General features: G+C 42.5%; 1 protein-coding gene and 1 long non-coding RNA gene across 4 annotated transcripts in view; one reads left to right on the top strand and one right to left on the bottom strand.

Annotated features, from left to right (window-relative positions):
• Nucleotides 1-23,178, bottom strand: part of LOC132145718 (uncharacterized) — a 383,521-nt gene that overhangs the window by 49,074 nt on the left and 311,269 nt on the right. The gene's annotated exons all lie outside the window — the stretch shown is intronic.
• LOC132145714 (SH3 and cysteine-rich domain-containing protein 2-like) overlaps nt 1-23,178 on the top strand; it is a 95,917-nt gene that overhangs the window by 4,019 nt on the left and 68,720 nt on the right. For 2 of the 3 annotated variants that reach the window (XR_009434500.1, XM_059556937.1), the window contains exon 5: nt 728-790. The exons of the other annotated variant lie outside the window; for it this stretch is intronic. Coding sequence is in view for 1 of the 2 variants with exons in the window: in XM_059556937.1 (XP_059412920.1) it covers nt 728-790 (63 nt within the window). In the remaining variant the exon portion in view is untranslated. The remainder of the gene's footprint in view (nt 1-727; nt 791-23,178) is intronic. 3 annotated transcript variants of the gene reach the window in all.

Raw genomic sequence — 23,178 nt, 5'->3', positions numbered from 1 at the left:
ACCCGGCCGTGATTAGACACTGCTTGTGTTTTTTTTAACTTGCAACTTGTAAAATTAGGAAAAAAAATGGGAGCCAAAAAAAAAGAATGGATCTCTCTCTCTTTCCCTCTGCTGTTAGAAACAGAGGGCGCAGACTCAGAGTTAACGCAAGTGCACGCACGGTAATAATGCTTGTAGACTTGACACACTCATATTTAATATATTTCAAATCAGCAACAAAATCTGAGGTGAACTGTCACATCAATGTTTTCTATGATGCTCAAATTGCATTAAAAAACATATTTTAGGTTGATCCAGCTAGCACGCATGTGCAGTATCAAGCATGTCATGTTTCTATGGCAACCAGTGATGGACACAATGACTTCAACCTCCAAACCTCCAAACCATTTTCATTTTCTCCCATTTTTATAATAATATAAATGAACCGTTTTATCTTAAAGTAGTAGTGGCCATAATTAGACTCGACGCAGAGCGGAGAGCACAGAAATGATAGCAAATTGATAACGTCAGCGGCCATGGCACTGAACGAGCAATCGTTATTATAGTTCAAAAGGGCAAACAGTCAAAGTTATTATGCGAGTCAAATCGAGTCAGAATGTACATGTGCACAGTTGCATTTGTCATCTGTCACCGTGACATTAAGTGGACTTGTGAAGCTGAAATAATAAGTGGATTAAGCTTGGACTTGGAATAATGAGAGGAATAACATGGATAACTTTCTTTTCAGAGGATTGTAATGCATCACAGGCAGTCAGGTGCAAGGATGAAAGACTACGGCTCCTTAAATTAGGTAAGACAAAAAGTTGTATTTTTCGCAACAGGTTTATGGACTTGTAATAGCAATTTAAGGTGGAATATGTGACAATCGGGTCTAGTCGGGTCTGTGTCTTCCTGGCGGGTTCAGGTCCAGCTTTCAAATAATAGACAGGTCCAGGTAGGCATTTCTCTACACAGGTCCGGGTCCAGCTTTTAAAATAATAGACGGGTCCGGGTCGGTTTGGTGTAGTACATTACGGGTCTCTTTCGGGTTCGGGCATGAATTTTTGGACCCGTGAAGACCTCTAGACTGGAGCCCTCTCTGGGCTTAACTTGGGAGCAGGAGGCCTCTCTGGGCCTAATGTGGGAACAGAGTTCTTCCCTGGGTTGAACTTGGGAACTGGAGACCTCTTTGGGCTGGACATGGAAACTGGAGCCCTTTTTGGAGTGGACTCAGGGGCTGGAGCCTACAGTGGAGTGGACTCAGGGGCTGGATTCGACATTGGAGTGGACTCTGGGGTTCGAGCTGACACTGGAGCGATTTCAGAGGCTGGAGCCGACACTGGACTGATCTCAGGGGCTTGAGCCAACACAGGAGCAGACTCAGGGGCTGGAGCTCTCATACTCCTTTTTTGGATTGAGGAGAGGGACACAGCAGCTGTCAGCTGAAGGCTTGGGGGTGAACTGGTTGGCAGGCTTGACAATGGAGTAGCCACAGACTTGACAATGGAACATCCAGTGGGCTTGATATTGGAATGGCTGGCGGGCTTGACAATGGAGCGGCCAGAGCGATGGTAGTTGGCCCCAATCCAGAACAGAGATTTCAGTGTGACATCATCCATTGCTGTCTTAATGGCAAGCCCACAGAAAATGCAGATCAGAAAAAAAAACACTTTCTAAAAATTAACTGATTCCAGCAGTTCTTTAGGCAGACATCCTCCTGCTGCTCCCTACCCAAAGACACTCCAGAGGTAACCTGCTGAAGGAGATCAGAGTATACATTAACATTAGTACTTTCTGACTCACCCAAAATATGTTTGTGTCCCTGTGCAGATTTAGGCAGTGACCCTATCAAGTCCATGCCAACACGGGTGAATGGGACCTCAATGAACAGAAGCGGTATTAGGGAGCCTGGAACTGGTTTCTTTGAGGTGGTTCTCTGAAAAACTTTGCATGTGGGGAGGTGTGAGATGGGGGGAGGCATTCATGCATGAGTCTATTTATAGGCAAGCAGGCAGTTCTGTCTGGCGTAGGAGTAGGTCCAAACCAGGTCAGTCTTTCCCCAAGAGCAAGGGCACAGGTAGATCGGAGAGAACACCCACTTCCACCGACTAGGTACCTGCAGCAGCAGAGACTTACACTGTTTGAGCTGGAACATACCTGGTGTCCTCATGGACACAAGTGATTGGAAGAAGAGACCGTCCCAGCTTGGTTGTTCCCTGCACTTGAGGGCGGATGAAAAAAGTGACACTGCTTCTAGTGTCCAACACAGCCTGAAGCTGTCTGCCATTTATCCACACTTCCTGTTCCGGGGCACCATCAGGCACAGTCTGATGAATGATGCAGCCCGGCATCCATGTTCACCCCACTGGAGGATTAGGATCTGTAAGCATGGGTTTGTCCTTTTGTGTGCTTCGGAGAGCCACCAGGTTTACTAGCGTGTAGTTCCCATCCATTCCTATCCACTCTCTGATGATGCCCCTCCGAGTACATAGAACATCTCTCCCCTGGGTCCCTTGCTAGTGATGCTTTTGAAAGCTTCACTGCTTCCAAAAGTTGAGCAATAGTGGTGGGGTTGGTGAGTCCCACAGCTCAAAGATTAGGATGAAGAAGGGACTGCAACAGCAGTCTAAAGTGACTCTTTCTACTACAAACCCAATTCCAAAAAAGTTGGGACACTGTACAAATTGTGAGTAAAAAAGGAATGGAATAATTTACAAATCTCATAAACTTATATTTTATTCACAGTAGAATATTGGGTATAAAAAGAGTCTCTCAGAGTGGCAGTGTCTCTCAGAAGTCAAGCTGGGCAGAGGGTCACCAATTCCCCCAATGCTGCCATGAAACATAGTGGAGCAATATCAGAAAGGAGATTTGTTTTTAGAGAAAAATGGCAACAAGTTTGAAGTTATCATCATTTACAGTGCATAATATCATCTGACATTCTGGGGGCAGCTGTGGCCTAATGGTTAGAGGCTTTGACTAGTTACCCGAAGGTCGCCAGTTCGAGTCTCGGTGATGGCAAGAGTTGTAGGTGTAAGGGAGTGAATGAACAGCACTATCTTCTACCCTCAACACCCATGGCTGAAGTGCCCTTGAGTTGCTCCCCGGGCACTGGATATATAGCTGCCCACTGCTCCAGGTGTGTGTTCATGGTGTGTTCATTCTCACTGCTTTGTGTGTGCACTTGGATGGGTTAAATGCAGAGCACCAATTCTGAGGATGGGTAACCATACTTGGCAAATGTCACGACTTTCACTTCACTTTCACTTCAAAGATTCAGAGAATCTGGAACAATCTCTGTGCATAAGGGTCAAGGCCGGAAAACCATACTGGATGCCAGTGATCTTTGGGCTCAGGAATACTTCCAGAAAACAATGTCGGTAAACACAATTCGCCGTTGCCAGCTAAAACTTATAGGTCAAAAAAGGAGACATATCTAAACATGATCCACAAGCGCAGGTGTTTTCTCTGGGCCAAGGCTTATTTAAAATGGATTGTGGCAAAGTAGAAAACTGTTCTGTGGTCAGATGAATCAAAATTTGAAGTTCTTTTTGGAAAACTGGGACGCCATGTCATCCGGACTGAAAAGGACAAGGACAACCCAAGTTGTTATCAGCACTCAGTTCAGAATCCTGCATCTCTGATGGTATGGGGTTGCATGAGTGGCATGAGCAGCTTACACATTTGGACAGGCACCATCAATGCTGAAAGGTAAGTTCTAGAACAACATATGCTCCCATCCAGATGTTGTCTCTTTCAGGGAAGACCTTGCATTTTCTAACATGACAATGCCAGACCACATACTGCATCAATTACAACGTCATGCCTGCGTAGAAGAAGTGTCCGGGTAATAAAATGGCCAACCTGCAGTCCAGATCTTTCACCCATAGAAAACATTTGGCTCATCATAAAGAGAAAGATGCAACAAGACAGCTGAGTCAAAGTCAAAGTCAAAGTCACCTTTATTTATATAGCGCTTTAAACAAAATACATTGTGTCAAAGCAACTGAACAACATTCATTAGGAAAACAGTGTCAATAATGCAAAAATTATAGTTAAAGGCAGTTCATCATTGGATTCAGTTATGTCATCTCTGTTCAGTTAAATAGTGTCTGTGCATTTATTTGCAATCAAGTCAACGATATCGCTGTAGATGAGCAGCTAGAAGCCTGTATTAGACAAGAATGGGACAACATTCCTATTCCTAAACTTGAGCAACTTGTCTCCTTAGTCCCAAGATGTTTGCAGGCTGTTATAAAAAGAAGATGCCACACAGTGATAAACATGGCCTTGTCCCAACTTTCTTGAGATGTGTTGATGCCATGACATTTTAAATTAACTTATTTTTCCCTTAAAATGAGATGAGAAAATTAGATGATTTTCTCAGTTTAAACATTTGATATGTCATCTATGTTGTATTTTGTACAATACAATTGAAATTTGAAACTTCCACATCATTGCATTCTGTTTTTATTCACAATTCGTACAGTGTCCGAACTTTTTTGGAATTGGGTTTGTACATCAGCTTCTGTTGATTGGTCAGGTAGCAGCCATTGTCATATGATGTGATTTCAAGTTTTCCTTTCTCATTAGAATTTTACAAGCTGTTTGTAAATAGATAAGATCCCTAAAGTTGCAAAGACTAAAGTCTCAAACCCAAAGAGATATACTTTATAAAAGTTAAGACTTGACCACACCTTCCTAACCCACCTCTTATAAGCACGCCCCAACAACAACTACGACACTGTGTGGGAAGATTTGCATAACATTGCCCAAATGTTTACACAAAGAAAGAGTGCGTCATATTTTTTTCCACTGTATTATTGTTGCTGCCAAAGACGCTGTGCTTTTTGGTGTGAAACTACTTTGTTTGGCCTTCCAAAAGAGGACACAACTAGAAATCAGTGTTTAAGTTGTATTTACAACACTGTTCCAGTACAGATATACCCAAATATTCAGATATGTGTAGCGCATTTTATGGAGGACTGCATCCTGAACCTGGGAAAGTAGCCAACAATGCTGTCTACACACAAAGTCTGTTTCTACAGTATATAGTGGGCAGTTCCAACTTTGTAAGCACAGTTGGGCGCTTCTGACTCACAGCCTAAAAGTACTTTTTCATATTAAAAGTATTTGCCACTGATGATTCAAACATGAGTTTTAAGCATTGTAGAGTAGCACTTGTTGTTTGTCATTTCTCCGATCACAACATTGTTTTATGTTTACGCTGCGAGCTATGTAACGCAATGCGTAAAAAGACAGTATAAGTCATTATAATCAGTAATTATGTCCCCACTGGATGCAACAGGTGCCTTGTTTGCAATGGGTTTTCTTGGTTTTATATTGTTGCGCTGGGACACAGCATCACAGCATGGTAAGGGGCGTAACATTTTTGTCAAACACTTGAGGCATTCTTCCAATAACAATGCATTGGTTTAGCTGGCCAATCAGCATACACCTCTCTTTTCAGACCAATGAGCTGTGTAAAAATGATACGTTTCAGAAAGGCAGGGCATAGAGGAGCAACAATAATGTACAGTATGTGGAAAATAATGAGTTTTTAACCCTAAACCCCATAAACACATTGCATTTTACCAAATACACAAACAAATGTTCTTTTTAGCAATGTCATATGACCCCTTTAACAAGTCGAGCAAGCTGAGTGGCCTGAATTTGTACTGAGATGCCTGGCTCAAAAGTCTATTCATGCACTTTCTGTGGTCATATAATGACCATTTTCCACAAGTTGATAAGATTCTTTAGGCTCTTAATGAAAAGTCTGTAAAATAGTCTGTTAAAAAAATTCTCAATGGTAGTGTAGAAACTCGTTTTTTACCCTGTAAAAACAGCTCTTTTCAAAACACGCTGGTTTGTGGAATTCTCATTTAATGCTAATATGAGCTCTGCTGGGCCCGGACCTCTCTTCCATCTGCTCTCTGAGAGACGGTTTACTTGTGTCACATTCATAGTGAAACCTGCTAATTAGCACATTATTAGAAAAGGCGATTTGCAATGATTCATTTAAATACATTATACTCACTGCTTCTGTAGGTGAGGCTGGATCATGAATGATTCACATGAACATAAACGCATTAAAGTAGATCCAGGGCGCATTTCTTTCAGATCCAAACGTAAATTAATCCTCTGTGATTTCAGTCACTCAAATGTCGAGAGTAAATGACTACTGCTATGATCAGGATTACATCCAACAACAAAACACTTCAATAGAAGTCATTAGAACTCATGCTTGTCTGCATCTTGGACTGATGACGGCTCACTCAGGGCAGGTCTGTGGTAAGAGACAAGTCCAGTCTGTGCTGAAACACTGCTGTCAATCAAACAATCGTGGTATCCGACCATGTGATGGCTCGATTTGAGAAAGGGGAATACATTAAAGAGATTACAAAAAAACCTTGTTGGATTTTTATCATTATAGGGTGGTTGTGTACACACTGCCAACACGCATGTCGGTTCAAACAACTTGTAAAAGTGCATGTAGCAGTATATGACCCCTTTAAGAACAACATTTTTAACGTAACCATTGCACTGACATGCCACGTTTTGTGTCTGAGCCATCATTACTTGTGCAGAATTGCTTTTACCATCATGCCTCATCACAGATACTAAGAAGGACTGTATCCAAACAACACAGAACTACTGAAGCAAAGTTACGGCATCCATAAAAGAACTGCATTTGCTAAAACTTTACTCACAAACATCAAATGACAAAATGTGATAAATGTGGTGTCATGATCATAAAGTCTGAACAATTGGAACACCAAGATGAACTTCAACATCTTTCTTGGCCAAACAAATCATCTGACTTGAATAGTATCAAATCATTATGAGCAGGTTTAAAGAGAAGAGTAAGTTGACAATTTCCTCTTTCAACACCATTGAAGCAATTTGCAGATTTTCTGATAGAAGATTCCAATGGATACTATTTAAAAGTTGTATAAATCTATGATTCTTCTGTTGACCACAAAATAAGATGTTTTGGTAACCATGCATGTGAAAGTAGCCATTGACTTTCATAGTGTTTTTTCTTCTTTTTCCATAATATGTAAGTCGGTTGTTACCATTGACTGTTTGGTTGAAAACATTCTTCAAAATATCCTCTTTTCCTTTAAAGGCAAATGGTGGTGAAACAGCTTTTAAATAATCTTAATAATGAAATATTACCAGTTTTCCAGGTTTTCAAATTATTTTATCCAACCCCCTTAGTACGTGAGGGGAACTAAACATGGTCTTTTGTACACAGTGCTTTTAACACACAGAGAAGCAAATAAAAATTCAGCTAATTTTATTGACATTTCTTCTTCTCACACAAAGGTATATAGGTATTGTAACATATTTCATTCAAAAATTCTATTATGAGCCATTACCAGAATAAATAATTTCAAATCTCAATACAAAAGATTTAAAGCCAGCAGTTTTAACCTTGCAGCCAAAGACTGTTTGACCACTGAAGCTAAGCAGGGTTGAGCCTGGTCAATACCTGGATGGGAGACCTCCTGGGAAAACTAGGTTGCTGCTGGAAGAGGTGTTAGTGAAGCCAGCAGGGGGTTTTCACCCTGTTATCTGTGTGGGTCCTAACACCTCAGTGTAATGATGGGGACACTATACTGACAAAAAGCACCGTCCTTTGTATGAGACGTTAAACCGAGGTCCTGACTCTCTGTGGTCATTAAAAATCCCAGGATGTCTTTCAAAAAAGTGTAGGGGCATGACCCTGGTATCCTTGCCCAAATTCATCAATTGGCCTCTGACCATCATGGCCTCCTAACCATTCCCATATCTGCTGAGTGGCTTCATCACTCTGTCTCCTCTCCACCAATGAGCTGGTGTATGGTTTGTGTTCTGGTGCAATATGGCTGCCGTTGCATCATCCAGGTGAATGCTGCACACTGGTGGTGGTTGAGAAGATTTCCAACTTGTATGTAAAGCACTTTGAGTGCCCAGAAAAAGCTCTATACAAATGTGTGGCGGGGGAGCCGTGGTTCAGCGAAGTCTGTGACGGGAGAGAGAGCGAGGAGACGAGCGGTGGTAAGTGAGTCAAGTGAAAAACGACTAACACCTGGATCTTGTTGCAGTGATTGGTGTGGGGAGGCTATATAAGCCGGTCGGGAACCACCGCTCACATGTCTCTCACCAAGATGGGGCCTTCAGATGATCCAGAGGCTTTTCTGGACCTGTTTGAGAGGACTGCCAAGGCGTGTGAGGGGCCATCAGCCAGCTGGCCGGTGCGACTGATACCGCTGCTGTCCGGGGAAACCCAGAAGGCTGCCCAACAACTGCCCATCCCGATCCTCCTGGTGTACATCGATAACGCTTCCTGTCATTATTAATAAAATATTGGCGGAAGCAGATTGTAACCAGACCTACATCCATCAAAGCCTGATAAAATCAGGTTTTTCCAGACGGCACAATTTAATCCAATGGCGGGGCATTTAGGGATGACAGCGACATTAAATTGTCTAATGACTCGATTCTTTTGGCCAGGCATTCATGAGAATGTGCGCAGATGGTGTGTGTCGTGTCAGGTATGTCAGTTGGTTTAACCGCCCTCTACCGCTAGTGCAGGTCCCTTTCGAACAAATTGGTATGGACCTCATCGGGCCATTAGAACGTTTAGCATGAGAACATTGTTTTGCGTTAGTTATAGTAGACCAGGGGTCATCAACTATATTTGTCAAAGGGCCAGAATTTTTCTCTGCAGACACTGTAAGGCCCAGATACTCGTAATATAAAATACAATTCGAATTGTATCCTAATATGTTATTATTTGCTATACTAATTCTAATTCCAAATTTATGTTATTTTTTACATATTACCTGTACTGCAGCAAGCCACCAGGGGGCGTTAGCGATATTTAAGGCTTCATATTTGTGAGGCTGTCAAGCTGTCCATCACTGTCACATGCAGGTCGTAGTTTGTGGAGAACACTATAGAAAGGCCTTCTGAATATATTTAAATGAAAAAATGGCACTCTCAAAGAGCCTTGAGCGAAAAGTTGATTCAGAGAACTGTAGTTTTAATGAAGAATGGACTGATAAGTACGTATTCATAGTGCCTACTGTTAGAAATGCTGTACCTGTGTGCCTCATTTGCTTTTTTTCTCGTTAGATTTAAAAATAAATAAATATGGAACGGACCCGAATATTCATTCGGTGGGTTGGTATTCGATTTGAAAATTTGACATTCGAATATTATTATTATTTTATTTTATTTTTTTGCACATCTGGGATCCCCCGTGAAACGGTTCTCATTCCCCCTTGAATAAGGCCGGCGACACACTGGCTGTGAGCGTCAGAGGTGGAAAGAGTACAAAAATATTCTACTCAAGTAAAAGTACCATTACATTAATGAAATTTTACTTAAGTACAAGTAAAAGTACCAGTCTAAAAATCTACTCAAGTAAAAGTAAAAAGTAGCTCATTTAAAATTTACTCAGAGTAAAAATTACTTAGTTACATTTTAACAGTGGAGGGAGTCAAAATGGGACAGGCCAAGGGTGTCAAACTCAGTTCCTGGAGGGCCACAGTCCTGCACAGTTTAGATATAACCCTAATTAAACACACCTGATCCAGCTAATCTAATCATTTAGGTTTATTTGAAAACTACATGATATGTGTGCTGGAGCAGGGTTAGAACTAAACTCTGCAGGGCTACGGCCCTCCAGGGACTGAGTTTGACACCCCTGGGATAGGTCTATTAATCTCAAACTAGTTGTTTTTAATTAAAGGAATCAGTTATTTAGAATAATAAAACATTTGGGCTGTTACCAGGCAAATCAGTATCAACAAACTCATCTTTTAATGCAGAGGAAATGCAGAAGATTCATTGGAAGTGGCATTTAGATGTATTACACTGTTTAGTGCAGGACAAGAATGCATTTAACCTGCAGTTACAAATGCATGAATAATGTTTTGATATACAAGACATACAATTTTGAATACTCATTTGAAATGATAAGAAATTAATTATTTAAAAAAATCAAAAGATACTTTAAATGTGAAATTAAAATGGCCAGTATGTGTCAGCAAGTCACTGTTAATAAGTGAGTCATTGCGATTGAACCGAATCATTTAAACGGTTGATTCATTCAGGAACGAAACACTGTCACGTTGCTCAGAGACGCAAAACTGTGCTTTGGTGGCTGTGTTTGGAATTATTTTCTGTTGTAGAATTAGAGCTAAAAAAGGCAATATGATGTCTAAAACGCAAGTCTCTTAATTAACCTGTTTACTGAACTGTTATATATATGTATGTATATATTCATGATGATTTTTGGAGGAAAAGATGGCATTGTGTGATTTTGATTTAATATATGAAATTATATAAATATGTTAATTTTCTGCCCCTATATCTTCAATTTTGTGATCATTCTAAATGGATTTTAGGAGACTGAATCACACAGTGAAAGAACGCACTATAAATGCGCGCGCACATCATTAAAACAAAAATAGCACACTCCTCACCACTGTCTTTTTGGCTAATTTGTGCAAAACCTCTTGCTAAAATGTCAAAGCTTCATTTTAACCACCAATGCAACGATGCAATTATTTAGCTTACCTCTACATTCTTGCGAAGGGTTGATGTCTTGTCGAGATTTTATAAGCTGCTAGTTTGGTCTTCCTAGGCAAGTACAGCTTACACTGCATAATAGAGCATACATATGGCCAGGGGCTCACTTCATTTCCTTCGAGTTCAACTTCAGAATATGACGGGGTTTCGTTTTCAGCAGTGTCTGCACCACTAACGCCTGTTTTGTCCGTCTGCATCTTTCTTGTGATTTTAGCGCCAGTTTGCCCTCCTGCCCATTATTTACTGCCGTAGTTTCCAGGGAGCGATTTTTTTTTTTTTTTTTTACTCAGTAATTCATGTGTTTTAAAATGTAGCGAAGTACAATACTTCAAACAAAATATACTTAAGTAAAAGTAAAATTACAGATTTAAAAAATTACTTTAAAAAGTATTAGTACACAAAAAAGCTACTCAATTACAGTAACGCGAGTAAATGTAATTCGTTACTTTCCACCTCTGGTGAGCGTCTCAGCTGCGTGGCATGTCCGTTTTTTATTTCGGCTCCCATTTAACAGGTTGGAGTTTGCACACTGAGACATGCGTCTCAGGCGCGCTCGAGCCACACGGAAAACGCGTGCATGCTAGAAATAGAACCGACGCGTTTCCAACGGGAGTGTTCTCTGGCTAGAGCGCAGAACAGCGGAGTTTGTACGGACCGAAGTGCATGTCTGAGCTTGTGTTTTGTTGCTTTGACATTGTGGAAAATAGAATAATAGAAACAAAATGTATTAGCATTTTTACCCGTTATTATTAATCTAAATTAATCTCGCTTTTAATTTAACTTAATTTCGTTTTTTCTTTATTTAAATTTTGTTTTTTCTTATTTAAATTTCGTTTTTTCTTTAATTTAAATTTCGTTTTTCTTATTTAAATTTCATTTTTTCTTTAAATTTAGTTTTTTCTTTAATTTAAATTTAGTTTTTTCTTTAATTTAAATTTAGTTTTTTCTTTAATTTAAATTTCCTTTTTCTTTATTTAAATTTAGTTTTTCTTTATTTAAATTTAGTTTTTCTTTATTTAAATTTGTTTTTTATTTAAATTTCGTTTTTTCTTTATTTAAATTTCCTTTTTCTGTATTTAAATCTACCCTTACTGTGCCAATTTGTTAGTCAGAAAAATATAAGACTACCTTAAAAGCATTGCTTAATTTAATAGACCTGTTTGTGTGCGTTTTAGTGCAGTGTCCGTTCTTGGAGCATAAGCCCTGCCCGCGTGAGGTGCGCCGCTTCCCGCTCGCGCTGTTCTGATTGTAGTTTACTAAAAGTTAATTAATTCTGAATGTGTCGCGTTTTGCGTGTCCATCTATATTGCACCAAATGCGACACTGCACTCCCTTGTGAAGCCGATTGGATGAACGGTTCTCGAAATAAAACAAATGCAAACAGACATACAGACACAGATTCCTGCCTTTATTAGAGAGAAAAATATGTTAATTACTACTGAAGCTTCGAAGCTCAAAAAATGGTATTCGGACCAGCCCTAAACTTTTTCCTCTTACAAGGCTATTCCTGAATTCGGTATTATTCTGGGGGCCGGATGGAAATCTTTGGTGGGCCGGATTTGGCGCCAGTTGACGTTGCATGTAGTAGACTATGCAACACGATATCCGGAAGCAGTGGCACTCCGCAGCATCTCAGCGAAGAGTGTGGCGGATGCCCTGTTTCGTTTAATTTCCCACGTGGGAATCCCAAAAGAGATTCTCACGAATCAGGGCACGCATGTTAAGCGAATTGTACGAATTATTGGGCATTAAATCGGTACGTTCCAGCGTCTATCACACACAAACGGATGGTCTGGTCGAACAGATTCGTAAATTCGTACAAGAAGATGCGAAAAATTGGGCCAGATGGCTGGCCCCTCTTATTCACTGTGTGCGAGGTCCCACAAGCCCCCACAGGGTTTTCCCCCTTTGAGTTTCTTCATGGACCCCAGCCCCGTGGGGTGTTAGACGTCCTAAAAGAAACTTGGGAAGATGGACGCTCAGATAGCAAAAACGAAATTCAATATGTCATGGACCCGAGAGCAAAACTCCAAACACTGGGGCAGCTCTCTATGGAGAGCTTCAGGCTCAAGGCAGTCAAAGCCGGTTGTATAACAGGGGATCTAAGCTTCGAGAGTTTGCACCGGGAGATAACGTGCTCATATTACTACCAACCTCCAGCTCCAAATTGTTAGCAAAGTTGCAAGGAACCTTTGAGGTCACACAGCGGATAGGAGATCTCAATTATGAAGTAATACGAACAGACAGAGGCGATTCATGGCAAATCTACCACCTCAACCACCTTAAAAATTGGAGTGAGGAGGAGTCAGTTTTGCTTGCACCGGCAGTGAGCGGAGAGGAGGATCTCGGGCCATCATCATTTATCGTCAAAGAAAAATCTCTCACCCTGGCCCCGGGAGGGGATTACCTATCACTCTCGCAGCTCACTGACATCATAGGTTTACAATCAGAATTTGCAGATGTGTTTTCGCCCCTGCCTGGTCATACTAATCTGATTCAGCACCATATTGAGATGGAGCAGGCGTGGTAGTTAGAAGCCGGCCATACAGGTTACCTGAACACAAAAAAAAGTGGTTCACTCAGAATTAGAGGCAATGCTGGGGATGGGAGTAATCGAGGAGTCCCACAGTGATTGGGTGAGACCGATAGTTTTGGTCCCCAAAACGGACGGCTCGGTGCGGTTTTGTATGGACTATCGCAGGGTGAACGTAGTGTCGAAATTTGATGCATATCCAATGCCACGGATTGACGAGCTACTTGATTGGTTAGGTACAGCTCGTTTTTATTCAACACTGGATTAACAAAAGGATACTGGCAGATCCCCTTATCTCCCATGTCCAAAGAAAAAACAGCCTCCACCACGCCGTTTGGATTACAACAATTTGTGACGCTTCCTTTCGGCTTGTTCGGGGTCCCAGCCACATTTCAGCTCCTCATGGATAGAGTCCTGCGGCCCCATGCTGTCTATGCCGCTGCCTACTTGGATGATATCATCATCTACAGTGGAGACTGGCAGCGACATATGGAGCATGTGCGCAGATGCCTGTGGCAAACTTCCTCTCCAGGAAAGGGGGGGGGGGGGGTAGGACTGCAGGCCAGATGGAAATATATGCGCGTGTGGCATGATTTGTTTTATTTTATTAATAAAGTACCCATGAGCCTCAGAACACTGACCCCGATCACCTTCCTTCTCACTCAAACGAACTTGAGATAATTACAAAATTTAAGGAATTATTATTATTATTATTACAAAACATCAAGTCAAAAATCTAAAGAGCAAGTATCTTTATTTAATTCATAAAACATTGTCATAAATCATGTATTCATATTTGTCCACTGGAAATTTACTTCATATACAGAACAGTGAGATGTATTTCAAGAGTAGTAATTATTCTACTGCTTCTGTCATGATGATTTATGACTTTGACCTTTGACCTTTTGACAGGTTGAACTTCCGGTGACCTTATGATGGATGGGTTGAACTTCCGGAATGAGTTCAGGGGCTAACCTATGACCGTTTCCCACGCATCGATCATGTGGTTTTGACAGAAAGTTTTACCCTATTGACCTAGTTAGTACTAAATTATAGTTTTTGACGGCTAGTTTAAACGGTAAAGGAAACACTCCCCACGCATCGATCAAGTGGTTTTGACAGAAAGTTTTACCCTATTGCCCTAGTTAGTTCTAAATCATGGTTTTAGGAAACCCTCCCGATGCATCGATCATGTGGTTTTGACAGAAGCTGTTTGAACTTTGTGTCAGTTAGCTTGTTTGAAGTTTGTGCCAGCTAACTTGTTTGAACTTTATCCCAGTTATACGGTTATGTGTGTGTGTGTGTGTGTGTGTGATTATATGGCTTCTCCCCCCTCCCATTACATTCCTGAGCAGTGTATAAATGGGATCGGTGTGTTCTACGTTTATATATAAAACATTATATAATTTATATAATATAATAATTATGCTAAAGTTGGAAACATTTTAGTTATTTCATATATGTGACATTCAGTTATTTCACATTTATATATAAAACATTCTATAATTTATATAATATTTATATAATTTATATAATATAATAATTATCATGCTAAAGTTGAAAACATTTTAGTTATTTCACATTTATATATATATATATATATATATATATATATATATATATAACATTATACAATTTACTAAAACAATTAAAGGTTTAAAACACACTTTAGTTATTTCATATATGTGACATTCAGTTATCTCACATTTATATATAAAACATTATATCATTTATATAATCTAAAGCAATTTAACTAAGGTTGAAAAACATTCTGTTCTTTTAAAAAGGTTATAACTGCTTCTGTCATGATGATTTATGACTTTGACCTTTGACCTTTTGACAGGTTGAACTTCCGGTGACCTTATGATGGATGGGTTGAACTTCCGGAATGAGTTCAGGGGCTAACCTATGACCGTTTCCCACGCATCGATCATGTGGTTTTGACAGAAAGTTTTACCCTATTGACCTAGTTAGTACTAAATTATAGTTTTTGACGGCTAGTTTAAACGGTAAAGGAAACACTCCCCACGCATCGATCAAGTGGTTTTGACAGAAAGTTTTACCCTATTGCCCTAGTTAGTTCTAAATCATGGTTTTAGGAAACCCTCCCGATGCATCGATCATGTGGTTTTGACAGAAGCTGTTTGAACTTTGTGTCAGTTAGCTTGTTTGAAGTTTGTGCCAGCTAACTTGTTTGAACTTTATCCCAGTTATTATGGCTTCTCCACCCTCCCATTACATTCCTGAGCAGTGTATAAATGGGATCGGTGTTTTCTACATGCACTACCGGAAAGGGAAACATGAGCTACATGAGCATGGATGGTTTATCCTCCCCTCAATCGACAGATGCGGGGACGAGCAACAGGATGACGGATAGTCTGACTATGGCACCGAGAAAACCTTTCGGACACATCCGTTTGACAAGTTTTCTCCATGAAATTTCGGAATGGACTAAAGGTGAATTTATGATGCGCAGTAACCGCGTATTCGGATACAAATTTCACAAACCAACTCGAGTTGTTACGCTCTACACCACCGACGGTCTCGGTGAGTTTCAGGCTGGGGAAGACGAGTGTCTGGTATTTCCTGAAAAAGACTGGTCTCTATTTTACAAACATGTCTGGAAGGATCTGAATGATGGCGGCGAGGAGCCTTTGTACGTGGCGGAGTGGGACGGGGTGAGCCCGAATGTCCGGTACCGTGTGGTGGGAGACCATACTCAAAAGAGGTCGAATGATTCTGTTTACATATTCAAGTGTAAAGACAAGACAAAGCTCAACAACACTCGGTTTGGGCGCATCCTGCCTAACGAGCATCACGATCTGTATGAAATGCAATTTTTGTTCAAGTGGTGCGATCTGGATCTACTGAATAGGGTTTTTTCAATCATCAACAAAATGTTCAAATGGTGTGACATGCATGACGGATACAACAAAATTAAAGTGCAACTGTTCCACCCCGAGAGATGTGCGCGGAGCAGCACATACTCTCTGCCGTCCCCGCCCATTCACTACACCCATCCTAAAGCTCCGCGGTCGGACCTCGCCAAGCGTCGCGTATAAATCAAGGCTGAAGCGCTCCAACGCCCCCTCCCCTTTTCACAGCGATCATAAAATACCTCGGACCAACCCTCCCAAGCTTCATTTATAAACCATGGCTGAAGACCACGTATGTAGCTGCGGTATCTCTTTCGACAGCATTCTCGACCCTCCGGACGACGACGCAACCCTACATACTTCGACTGACGCCGGCGGTCCATCGGGCCTCCACAACGACTGGGTCTCGGCTAAAACGGTCAGACGGCGCATAGAGTTGCAATCGTGCTTTGAAAACGATTGGGCTCCCGGCAACATCGTCAGCCCTGAAACCTCGGACCTCGACTCTGGTCCGGCTATCAAACGTAGCTTAGACTCGGATCCGGTGATCGGGAGCGCCTGCCCCCACGGAGGGGATAAAAGTTTTCGGGTCCAATCGCACGACTCATCTACTTCCGACCGGACCCTTCCTCATTCTAATCCTGGCTTCGACGCCACAGACGGATGTTTCAGCGACGTCGGGTTCAAAATCGTAAAAGCCGCAACTGTGGTTTTGCTGCAACATCTCATCAACGATAAGCAGAAGGACGAGTGCGAGGGCTGTGAGATTGACCATCCTAGCCAGCTGCAACATTCCTGTCTGTTTGACCCTCCCAACTACTACTTGGACACACACTTTGAAGAACTTTCGGGCAAGCTGTTTAAACCCTCTTTTCATTCCATCATCACTACCCTCCTGGAGCGGTGCGGGTTAAAATCTCAACCCCATCGTATTCAAGGAACGGTCGGGGCTATACTGCGCGAATTAAAAGACGAACCATTCATCGTCCCCAAGGTGGAAGAAATCAGGGCGAGACTTCTGGACAAACCCTGCAAGGAAATAGTCGGCGACGTCGTTGATCTCTGGGAAAATCTCCCCAACGCGAATGGCCAGTGACCAAACCACCACCAACATGGGTGCAGCCTGTAGCCTAAAGTGCTGTATGGAATTATTGTTTAAAGCGCATTACAGAGACCAGATGACCGATCTCGTGAGCAAGATTATTATGGACGCATCCCACCCCGATACTCCGTGTCACGATACCGTGCGCGGGGCAAATCTCAAGAAAAATATGGTGTATATAAGAGGACTGGTTAGCTCATGGGACTACATGACGGACAAATGTGTTGATGGCAACGATCCACCCATTGTAATGATAAAACAGGTTCTAGATATGCTGTGTGAATCACAATCCCCGCTCGGGATCACCGATCTGTTGTGTACTTGTACGTACGTGGCGGATGTCTGTACCGAGCTAATGAAGAAATCAAAAGAATATGACTCCGATGATCAGGACGACGCTGTCAAAATCGTCGAAGTGATTAAAAACGTAGACAAAATTGTCGTAATGTACGTCGATTACATCCTAGACAAAAACATGATGGCCTGCCGCGATTTTCTTTTCTGGTTAGATTACCACTGACAGTATTATTATTAATCCATTTTGTATCCTGTAACACACCTGTTATAACTATTTTACTTTTTAGTCTGTGTATGTAACGTCATCATATCCATTTTGCATGTTCAATCATATTAATCCCATTTTTTACTTAGAGTGTGTATTTTTACATGTTGTATTAATACCATTTTACTTAGTCTCTTTATGTATTTTTTTATTATAGTATGTATGTTTTGTATTTTATCCATTTTACTCGTAGTATGTATGTTTTCTATCCTTTATTACATCCATGTTTACTATCTTTTATTATATCGTGTAACGTTTTTTAATAAAAGATTGATTCAAACCGCTTGTACGCGTCATTCTTTTCCAACGGTTGCGACGGCACCATGGCGGAGCTCATGAAAGAGGCTTATTATACGCCCTCCAACCCGGGCTCTTTAGGGGGTAAAAAACGATTAAAAGACGCCGTCTTGAAAGACAGCGGGGTCCGTCTAAGCGATAAACAGGTTTCAGAATGGCTGGCTGGTGAGGACGCTTACACATTACACAAACCAGCCCCTATAAAATACAAACGAAACAGAGTGGTCGTGTACGGGGTCGATACTCAGTTCCAGGCCGATCTCGTCGACATGATAGCCTACGCTAAGGATAACGACGGTCATAAATATCTGTTGACGTGCATTGACGTATTTAGCAAGTACGCCTGGGTTCGCGTGTTGAAGAATAAGAGCGGTCTAGAGGTCACTAGAGCGTTCGAGTCTATCCTCGAAGAGGGCCGCGTGCCTCAGAAATTGCAGACGGATCAGGGAAAGGAATTTTTTAACAAACAATTTCAAGATGTGATGAAAAAGCACGACATCAATCATTTCGCTACCGCTACCGATTTGAAAGCCAGCGTCGTTGAACGATTTAACAGAACCTTAAAAAGTCGTATGTGGAGACTTTTAACGGCTACAAATTCCCGTCGATACATAGATGTTTTACAAGACATCATGCAGGGGTACAACGCTAGTTATCATCGAAGTATCAGAATGAGACCCGTGGACGTTGGCAAAGTAAACGAGGATCAAGTGTTTCAAAACTTGTACGGCGATATAAAGAAGACCGAGAGACCCGTATTTAATTTCAAAGTCGGCGACGTCGTCAGGATTTCTAAAGTGAGAGGTCCGTTCGCCAAAGGTTACGAGCAGAACTACACGGAGGAATTTTTCACCGTATCCTCGCGTATCCCCCGTCAACCCCCGGTCTACAGACTCACCGATTACGACGGCGATGTCATCGAGGGGGTTTTTTATGAAAAAGAGCTGCAAAAAATAATTGTGAGTAAAAACAAATCTTTTAAGGTGGAAAAGATTTTAGGGCAGAAAAAACAAGGGAAATCTACGCTCGTTTTAGTGAAATGGCTAGGGTGGCCTTCAAAATTTAATAGTTACATAGATAAAAAAACTCTGCTGGACTTAAAACACCCCGACGTTTAACGGATGAGATCATACCGACGAAGGGTCGCCATGGACGATCACGGGTTCTACGTCACGTTGCCGTGCAATGCGTCGTCGTCGGTTTATCCTGAAAATCGCATATCCTCCTATACGACCAGGTTAGCAAAAGCTATAGACTTGAAAGGACAATGGGAAGTCGGACTCGCCGAAATCGAATATCCTAGAAGTTGGTACAACTTTGATGACGAAGACGGTCATTTCATCCTACATACGGCTCCGGAACCCCCGGATAGCAAGACCTCCAAAGACTCGTATATCGGTTTTTCTGTAATTACGAAATTACACATAAGCGGCGGGTACTACGCAAACATTCGTACAATCCTGCGGGCTATAAATCAACTCACCGCACCGGCGGCCGTATTGAGTCATGACGAATTAAAAAACAAGGTGATTCTGACCGCGAAACCCAACATTTCGATGAGTTTTCGAGGGAGACTAGCCACTATTTTAGGAACGACGCTAAAACCTCTCGGAGGTTTAAACTATCATAAAAAACCAGATTTTACCGTAAACGCCGTCATGTACGCCCCTCATCAATGCGATATCAACGGTGGGTTCTACACGATGTACGTCTACACTGACATTATCCAATATCAAACGGTCGGTGATTCTTACGTTCCTCTTTTGAGATGCGTACATATATCGGGTAAAAGCAACGACTCGGTCATTGCTAGATACGACACCCCGCATTACGCATCGATCAGCAAGGATCACATCACCGACATCACCATAGAGTTGAAGGACGATCAAAACCGTCGAGTACCATTTTCTTACGGGAAAGTCATCGTAAAACTACACTTTAAACCAAAAAATGGTTTATTATAGGCCCGGAGAGACCGCCGACTATGTCAGCTACTACCGAAATCAGGCCGGCGGGGGTTTGCCGGGCTATGCCGGGGGAGGGGTTATGTACGGAGCGGGCTTAGGGGGTCTTTTCAGAGGCCTGTTCAGGATGGCTATACCTCTGTTAAAAAGAGGATTTAGCATCGCGAAACCCCATCTAAAATCGGCCGCTAAAAATATAGTATCCGACGTAGTCTCAAACGTATTGACGCGGTCTCATAACGATAAAGCTCAAGACGGATCCGGTCTGATGGTCATGGCCCGTAAGAGGATGTCTAAACCACCGGGTGTGAGGAGGCGTGGTCTGTGGGGAAAGAAGAAAACAACGCTTGGACCAAAGAAACGCTCAGTCGTACGCAGAAAACGTAAGGCGGCTGTTAGACGAAAGGCGTTGATCAAGAGAGTCGCAAAAACCATCTTCTAACATGGCGTTATTGCACCGCATGTCGGGGGAGTGCATCAAGTCCGAGTTGGACCTATTTACAGTCCCGCTGACGCAGACAGTTATTGAGAAAAACGGCTATTTAGAAGTAGCCCCATTATCGGCCATATCGGACTCTGCACCGTTGGAGTTTTTTATCGCAGGCAACGGTGACGATTATTTGGATCTTAACAACACGATGCTCTATCTACGGGTGAAAATCACGGGGCCTGACGGAGCGGTTATCGCTCACCCGGCTAAGGTGGGGCCGATAAATTACCTGGCAGGTACCATGTTTTCACAGGTCGACGTAACCCTCGGCGACCGTCTGATATCTCAGAGCTCCGGAACTCATCCGTATCGCTGCATCATCGAAAGTCTGCTCAACTACGGTAAAGATACGTTGGAAAGTATTTTCACCGCCGGGCTGTTTCACAAAGACACGGCCGGTCACATGGATGTACATGACCCCGCAGGGCGTAACGAGGGGTTTACGAAGAGATCGCTCTACACCAGCCGAAGCAGCGAGGTGGAACTGCTCGCTCCCATACACAGCGATATATTCTTTCAAGAGAAACTTTTAATTAATGGATTGGATTTAAAATTACGGTTCATACGGGCAAAGGATGAATTCTGTCTGATGAGGTCCGACGACGTGGCTTACAAATTACATATAGCGGCGGCGTCCCTATTTGTCAAAAAAGTTTCCGTATCGCCCCCGGTGAGACTGGCTCACGCCCAGACGCTGCTCTCGACCACGGCCAAGTACCCCATCGATAGGGTCTGTCTAAAATCCTTCTCCATACCCGCCGGCTCTCGCGTTTCCAATCAAGAAAATCTGTTTCTAGGAACGCTACCAAAGTCTATCGTTATCGGTATGGTCGATAACGAAGCATTCACCGGTTCCTATGAGAAAAATCCATTCGCGTTCAAACATTACAATCTGGAATTCCTGGCAGTCTACGTGGACGGTCAACAATTTCCCGCCAAGCCTCTACAACCTAATTTCGATGCCGGTTTGGCTGTGCGCGAATATTATCAGTTGGCGATGACAACCGGGAGACACCTTAAAGATCGACCTCTCTGTATCGGCAGGAATGATTTCCTGAACGGATACACGCTCTACGCATTTAACCTGACGCCGGACGAGGACTGCGGTCAGCACATTTCCCTCATCAAGTCCGGGAACATCAGAGTCGAAGCTCGTTTCAGGCAACCTCTGCCGAATACCGTTAATTTAATAATTTACGCCGTATTCGACAGCCTTATTGAAGTGTCTAACCGCAGACAGGTACTGATCGATCACTACTGAGAGATGAACATGCTACAACTGACAGCTATCGTGGATAAAATAGCATGCGGGACTCATTTTCTCGGGGTTCTACCGAGCGATCAACTACCCAAAACACCGTTGAGGATCTTACCGTCGTTCTGCGTCGTTAATACCCACCCGACTCGATTGCCGGGGGAACATTGGTTAGCCGTTTATTTAGCCCGAGAGGGGACCGCTTGTTTTTTTGACAGCTTCGGCAATCCGCCCGACAGTCCCCGCTTTCCAATCAGCATCAATAACTTTCTTGACGTCAACGACGTCGACGTATTATATTCCGACAGACGCGTCCAGGACTATTCATCGGATACCTGCGGACAGCACTGTGTGTTTTTTCTATATCATTTAGCCAGAGGTCGCGACTATAACCACGTGATGAGACTATACACCGATGATTATATTAAAAATGATAAAATGGTGTCCCTGTTTGTGAAGAGATTGAAACCGCATGTTTGTAATGATAAAATGTTATCGTGTGTTCATTGTGTGCAGACATGTTTGACGTATAAATAAAAAAAAGCTTAAACCATTATATTTCTTATCGTCTTTTATTTATTTAATCATAAGATACAAATTAATGCACACACAAAATCTAAGGAGTCGTTACATTTCCATCCATTGGCGTAGGTCGATAGCCGGCGATTTAAACGGCGAGTCTTCAAAATCTGGACCCGAGGGAGGTGAATATCTCCTCCCTTTTTTTCTTTTATAAGATCTAACAGGCGGTGATGGGGGTTCTACAGGTTTACTCTTTAGAGAGTTAATCGCTCGTCTGACCTGTTGGTTCGGCACCGTAGAAAAAGGGATGTTTAATTCGCCAAAGGCACGTAGAAACTCCGACCATCCCGGAGGTCTCCGTTCATCCCTAACGTTTTGCGGGGCCGTAACATTTTTTAACAAATCGACCATGTGCGAACCTTGTACGGCTTTACCCCTGAACACAAACTCCCCGGATTCGTTCCACGAGCTTAGTCCTTTAGCTTTAGACATCTTGTCTAATATGTATCTGCTGTTTTTCACGCTTCTCGACGGTACGTTCTTCAGAACTTCGGCGACGACAGCCTCCTCGGCTTTACCGTCTTCAACGTTAGCGGCAGTCTGCGATTCGTCTTTATGACCGGGATCGAGATCGGGTAACGAAAGCGTTAAAACACCGCTCTCACGATCCCCTTGTTTAACGATGGTCAAAAACCTGTTCAGGGTATGGGTGTAAAGTTTGACTTTTTCGTAAGGATTCAAATCGGCGCGGTGTAAAATATTTCTTATGGCGACGTCCAAATCGCTCTCCACGGTCTGTTGAATGTTCTCGCGAGCATTTTCACTCTTGAGCTTATCCAGCTGATGGTGAGGGACTAAATACATCTTTTCGGCATACTCCATCCTAACGATTCGCTATCAAGCTCGTGAGAAACGGCACGGCGACGCTGAGGAGCGGTAACAGGAACCCTCCCTTCTGGTTGAAGACTCGTTTCTTGGCCGCTATGCCGATTTTTTTATCGGCTACAAATT

The sequence above is a fragment of the Carassius carassius genome, chromosome 8 (genome assembly GCF_963082965.1).
Source record: "Carassius carassius chromosome 8, fCarCar2.1, whole genome shotgun sequence".
Lineage (NCBI taxonomy): Eukaryota > Metazoa > Chordata > Actinopteri > Cypriniformes > Cyprinidae > Carassius > Carassius carassius.
Note: the sequence above shows the minus strand (reverse complement) of the source record. Positions and strands in the feature narration are given on the sequence as shown.